This window comes from Gobio gobio (genome assembly GCF_949357685.1).
Source record: "Gobio gobio genome assembly, chromosome: 10".
NCBI lineage: Eukaryota > Metazoa > Chordata > Actinopteri > Cypriniformes > Gobionidae > Gobio > Gobio gobio.
In genome coordinates this window covers 15,639,843-15,647,342 of record NC_137116.1, presented here as the reverse complement: position 1 = coordinate 15,647,342, position 7,500 = coordinate 15,639,843, and the positions used below count along the sequence as shown (strand labels likewise).

General features: G+C 48.0%; 1 protein-coding gene across 1 annotated transcript in view; it reads left to right on the top strand.

Moving 5' to 3' along the window:
• The window catches only part of sema6a (sema domain, transmembrane domain (TM), and cytoplasmic domain, (semaphorin) 6A), a 106,201-nt gene that overhangs the window by 85,797 nt on the left and 12,904 nt on the right, over positions 1-7,500 (top strand). The window contains exons 14-16 of the mRNA XM_079826299.1: positions 515-655; positions 743-820; positions 5,667-5,725. Of these exons, the coding sequence (XP_079682425.1) occupies positions 515-655; positions 743-820; positions 5,667-5,725 (278 nt within the window). The remainder of the gene's footprint in view (positions 1-514; positions 656-742; positions 821-5,666; positions 5,726-7,500) is intronic.

Sequence of the window (7,500 nt, the reverse complement as noted above, 5' to 3'; positions counted from 1 at the left end):
TCCGAACGCCGGATCTGCTCATATTCTCACGCATGCGTCGTGGAGACACACACGGAAGACAAGAACAAGTTGGATAAAGGCGTTATTTAGTTTTTCTTTTGCGCACAAAAACTATTGTCGTCGCATCGTAAAATTATTGTAGAGTCACTGTGGTGAGATGGACTTTGTAACGACGTTTTTAGTGCCTTTTCTGGGTCTTGTGAGTGTAAATGTACTGAATGCCAATGGAGGCCTATCTGAAGCCTTTCTCAGCATCAGCTTTACACTAAAATATCTTCATTTGTGTCTGAAGATGAACGGAGGTCTGACGGGTGTCCAACCACATGAGGCTCAGTCATTAATGACACAATTTACAGTTTTGGCTGAACTAACCCTTTCAGTATCGGCTTCAGGAGAATAATCACAGTAACACATCGAATCAAACATTACATTTTGAGGTTGAAAGACTGTGTTTTCTAGTCAAACGTATATCCAGTAATGTCTGAAAGATGTTGCGTGTGTTTGGCGTGTTCAGGTGCAGCATTGACGGCGTGGAGGACAAGCGGATCGTCAGTATGCAGATCGACCGGCCGAGCCACGCCCTGTTCGTGGCCTTCACTTCCTGCGTGGTCAAAGTCCCGCTCTCACGCTGCCAGCGGCACGGCAGCTGCAAGAAGTACGTCCGCTCTCTCTGAACTGGAACCTTTTGCTGCTCTTTCTGTGGCTCTTGCCCACATCATCCCCTCGTGTGTGTCTCTCTCAGGTCCTGTATCGCCTCCAGGGACCCGTACTGTGGCTGGGTGTCCGAGGGCGCCTGTAAAGAAGTCCCATCTGACACGAAGTAAGCGCCTCATTCTCAGCCCTGTAATTACAGATCACGCGAGCCAAGCGATGATGTCAGTTTACCCAGCATGCCTCACTCGCTCCTCTGCGGCCTGATGGGATTGTGGTTTAAGCTGCTGGAGTTTCTCATCTGGAAAAGAGCGTTTGACCCCAGAAAGGCTCCGTAATTCATCTGTTTATTTATACAGCGCATGTGATGTTTCTGAGGGGTCACATGACCTCGTCTGATCTGAGGACTGTTCATCTCATAAATGGAGCAGGCGGAGGTTATGTGAGCCCGAGATGTGCAGTTTTGCTAAAGTGACTTAGTGAAGGATTATGGAGACGATCTGGGTCTGCAATTCAAAGGATTTGCTTTTCAGAAAAAGCTTTTTATTAAATGTATTCTGAGAGAGGAGCGTCTCGTCTGAGCGCTGGTGTTGATTCTTCGAAATAATAATCATGATGTTTGTTTTATATTGCACCTTTCTGCAGGCAGAGTCACAGATATACAGAGAACACACACGAGAACACACACGAGAACACAAACGAGAACACACACGAGAACACGCACGAGAACACACATGAGAACACGCATGAGAACACGCATGAGAACACGCATGAGAACACGCACGAGAACACGCACGAGAACACGCATGAGAATACACATGAGAACACACATGAGAACACACATGAGAACACACATGAGAACACACACGAGAACACGCACGAGAACACGCACGAGAACACGCATGAGAACACGCATGAGAACACGCATGAGAACACGCATGAGAACACGCACGAGAACACGCATGAGAACACACACGAGAACACACACGAGAACATGCATGAGAACACACATGAGAACACACATGAGAACACACATGAGAACACACATGAGAACACACACGAGAACACGCATGAGAACACACACGAGAACACACACGAGAACACACACGAGAACACACACGAGAACACACACGAGAACACGCATGAGAACACACATGAGAACACACATGAGAACACGCATGAGAACACACACGAGAACACACACGAGAACACGCACGAGAACACACATGAGAACACGCATGAGAACACACACGAGAACATGCATGAGAACACACACGAGAACACGCATGAGAACACACACGAGAACACACACGAGAACACGCATGAGAACACACACGAGAACACACACGAGAACACGCATGAGAACACACACAGGAACACGCACGAGAACACGCATGAGAACACACACGAGAACACGCATGAGAACACACACAGGAACACACACGAGAACACACACGAGAACACGCATGAGAACACACACAGGAACACGCACGAGAACACACACGAGAACACGCACGAGAACATGCATGAGAACACACACGAGAACACGCATGAGAACACACACGAGAACACGCATGAGAACACACACGAGAACATGCATGAGAACAAACACGAGAACATGCATGAGAACACACACGAGAACACGCATGAGAACACACACGAGAACATGCATGAGAACACACACGAGAACATGCATGAGAACACGCATGAGAACACACACGAGAACACGCATGAGAACACGCATGAGAACACACACGAGAACACGCATGAGAACACGCAGGAGAACACACACGAGAACATGCATGAGAACACACACGAGAACACGCATGAGAACACGCACGAGAACACGCATGAGAACACGCATGAGAACACACACGAGAACACACACGAGAACACGCATGAGAACACACACGAGAACCTGCATGAGAACACACACGAGAAAATGCATGAGAACACGCATGAGAACACGCATGAGAACAAGCATGAGAACACGCATGAGAACACACACGAGAACACGCATGAGAACACGCATGAGAACACGCATGAGAACACGCACGAGAACAGGCACGAGAACACACGGGAACACACACGAGAACACACGGGAACACACACAGGAACACGCACGACAACACGTACAAGAACACACACGGGAACACACACGGGAACACACACGGGAACACACACAGGAACACGCACGACAACACGTACAAGAACACACACGGGAACACACACGGGAACACACACAAGAACACACACGAGAACACACACGGGAACACGCACGGCAACACACACGAGAACACACGAGAACACGCACAAGAGCACACACGAGAACACACACAAGAACACACACGAGAACACACACAAGAACACACACACACAAGAACACACACAAGAACACACACACACGAGAACACACACAAGAACACACACGAGAACACACACGAGAACACACTCACACACGAGAACACGCACGAGAACACACACAAGAACACACACACACACGAGAACACGCACGGGAACACACACGAGAACACACACGAGAACACGCACAAGAGCACACACGAGAACACACACAAGAACACACACAAGAACACACACACACACGAGAACACACACAAGAACACACACAAGAACACACACGAGAACACACTCACACACGAGAACACGCACGAGAACACACACAAGAACACACACACACACACGAGAACACGCACGAGAGCACACACAAGAACACACACGGGAACACGCACGGGAACACGCATGAGAGCACACCCAAGAACACACACGGGAACACGCACGGGAACACACACGAGAACACACACGAGAACACGCACAAGAGCACACACGAGAACACACACAAGAACACACACGAGAACACACAAGAACACACACACACAAGAACACACACAAGAACACACACACACGAGAACACACACAAGAACACACACGAGAACACACACGAGAACACACTCACACACGAGAACACGCACGAGAACACACACAAGAACACACACACACACACACGAGAACACGCATGAGAACACGCACGAGAACAGGCACGAGAACACACGGGAACACACACGAGAACACACGGGAACACACACAGGAACACGCACGACAACACGTACAAGAACACACACGGGAACACACACGGGAACACACACGGGAACACACACAGGAACACGCACGACAACACGTACAAGAACACACACGGGAACACACACGGGAACACACACAAGAACACACACGAGAACACACACGGGAACACGCACGGCAACACACACGAGAACACACGAGAACACGCACAAGAGCACACACGAGAACACACACAAGAACACACACGAGAACACACACAAGAACACACACACACAAGAACACACACAAGAACACACACACACGAGAACACACACAAGAACACACACGAGAACACACACGAGAACACACTCACACACGAGAACACGCACGAGAACACACACAAGAACACACACACACACGAGAACACGCACGGGAACACACACGAGAACACACACGAGAACACGCACAAGAGCACACACGAGAACACACACAAGAACACACACAAGAACACACACACACACGAGAACACACACAAGAACACACACAAGAACACACACGAGAACACACTCACACACGAGAACACGCACGAGAACACACACAAGAACACACACACACACACGAGAACACGCACGAGAGCACACACAAGAACACACACGGGAACACGCACGGGAACACGCATGAGAGCACACCCAAGAACACACACGGGAACACGCACGGGAACACACACGAGAACACACACGAGAACACGCACAAGAGCACACACGAGAACACACACAAGAACACACACGAGAACACACAAGAACACACACACACAAGAACACACACAAGAACACACACACACGAGAACACACACAAGAACACACACGAGAACACACACGAGAACACACTCACACACGAGAACACGCACGAGAACACACACAAGAACACACACACACACACACGAGAACACGCATGAGAGCACACCCAAGAACACACACAGGAACACGCACGGGAACACACACAAGAACACACACAAGAACACACACACACGAGAACACACACAAGAACACACACGAGAACACACACAAGAACACACACAAGAACACACACACACGAGAACACACACAAGAACACACACGAGAACACACTCACACACGAGAACACGCACGAGAACACACACAAGAACACACACACACACGAGAACATGCACGAGAGCACACACAAGAACACACACGGGAACACGCACGGGAACACACACGAGAACACACACGAGAACATGCACAAGAGCACACACGAGAACACACACAAGAACACACACAAGAACACACACACACGAGAACACACACAAGAACACACACACACACGAGAACACACAGGAACACGCACGACAACACGTACAAGAACACACACGGGAACACACACGGGAACACACACGAGAACACACACGAGAACACACACACACACGAGAACACGCACGAGAACACACACAAGAACACACATACACACGAGAACACGCACGAGAACACACACAAGAACACACACACACGAGAGAACACACAAGAACACACACGGGAACACACGCATGACAACACACACAAGAACACACACACGAGAACACACACGAGAAATGATGAATCTCTCGCTGGATGTCGAGGGTTGAATAATACCAGGCCGTTCTTCATCATAATCCATTCGGCATCAGTGGAACTTTATTAATGTTGTTTATTAATATTTATGCCACAGTGGAGATCGTGTTTGCTGCTTCAGTTTCTCATGATAGTGTTTGAATGGCATTGATTCACTCAAACATTTATGATTATTTGAAAATGTACTTGAGATTGAAGTCAGTGAGTGTGAAATGGAGGTGTTGAAGTCAGTCGCCTCACTGTGTGTGTGTGTGTGTGTGTGTGTGTGTGTGTGTGTGTGTGTGTGTGTGTGTGTGTGTGTGTGTGTGTGCGCAGATGGTCGTTCGAGCAGGACGTGGAACAGGGCAACACAGATGGACTGGGCGACTGCCAAAGTAAGCAGAACCCGTTTACTGAGCGCTGGACACACGAGCCTCACACACAGCTGCTCTCACACACACTTCTGAACTCTTAGAAAGGCCCATTCACAGCCATAACCACAGCCATAACCATAACCATAACCATAACTATTACCATAACTATATTATCGTCCATACCAGCAGATGACAATTATAACCAGGGCTTGACATGAACACTCACACGGGCCACTTAGAAGGCTTGAATTTTATATATAATATATACAGTACATTTTTTAATTTGAGTTGTCGCCAACTCTAAATCTGATTGGCTGATTAAATCGGAGTGATTATCTGATTGGTTAAAGCGCACAGTTTCATTGCTATATTGATTCTGAAGGCCTCAAGGCAGATTTCTTTGACCTGGCAACACATGATGCCTGAAATATGATTGGATAAAAGCTCTAACATAAACCAACACAACCAAGAGGAAATTAATGAACATCCGCCAAAGTTCAGATTTTCGATTCGCTCCATTCGTGTCTTTGCATTGAGTTAACGTGTAAATCACTGGCGTCTGGTGTGAACAGACCATAATAATCCTGCTGATGAATGTCCTGATGTGAAGCTGAAAGGCTGAGTGAAGTGTGTGTGGAAGAGCCCTCATGTCAAGCCCTGACCATAACCATAACCATAACCTTTATATAAGTCATCTGTGACTCTACATGCTCTTTAAAGCAGGATGGATTCTGATTGGCTGTCAGGGTTCCGTCTTTAATTGATTCCAACGCTGGATATTTATGATTTATGATTAGTGTGAATGGGTCATGACATCACTTCCTGAGATATTTCTGAAAGTCTCGATCTTGTTGCCACAGTTGAATGTGTCATTATATGAATTAATAAAGTAATAAATGGTGTGTGTATGTGTGTGTGTGTGATGGGTAGGTTTAGGGGCAGGGGCAGGGGCAGTGTGTGTGTGTGTGTGTGTGTGTGTGTGTGTGTGATGGGTAGGTTTAGGGGCAGTGTGTGTGTGTGTGTGTGTGTGTGTGTGTGTGTGTGTGTGTGTGTGTGTGATGGGTAGGTTTAGGGGCAGGGGCAGTGTGTGTGTGTGTGTGTGTGTGTGTGATGGGTAGGTTTAGGGGCAGGGGCAGTGTGTGTGTGTGTGTGTGTGTGTGTGTGTGTGTGTGTGTGTGTGTGTGTGTGTGTGTGTGTGTGTGTGTGTGTGTTTGTGTGTGTGTGTGTGTGTGTGTGTGTGATGGGTAGGTTTAGGGGCAGTGTGTGTGTGTGTGTGTGTGTGTGTGATGGGTAGGTTTAGGGGCAGGGGCAGTGTGTGTGTGTGTGTGTGTGTGTGTGTGTGTGTGTGTGTGTGTGTGTGTGTGTGTGTGTGTGTGTGTGTGTGTGTGTGATGGGTAGGTTTAGGGGCAGGGGCAGTGTGTGAGTGTGTGTGTGTGTGTGTGTGTGTGTGTGTGTGTGTGTGTGTGTGTGTGTGTGTGTGTGTGTGTGTGTGTGTGTGTGTGTGTGTGTGTGTGTGTGTGTGTGTGTGTGTGTGATGGGTAGGTTTAGGGGCAGTGTAAGGGGATAGAAAATACGGTTTGTATGGTATAAAAACCATTACGCCAAAAAACCAAATGTCCTCACATTTCATAAAAACAAACGTGTGTGTGTGTGTGTGTGTGTGTGTGTGTGTGTGTGTGACAGTGTGTGAGTGTGAGTGTGAGTGTGAATGTGAGTGTGAGTGTGTGTGTGTGTGTGTGTGTGTGTGTGTGTGTGTGTGTGTGTGTGTGTGTGTGTGTGTGTGTGTGTGTGTGTGT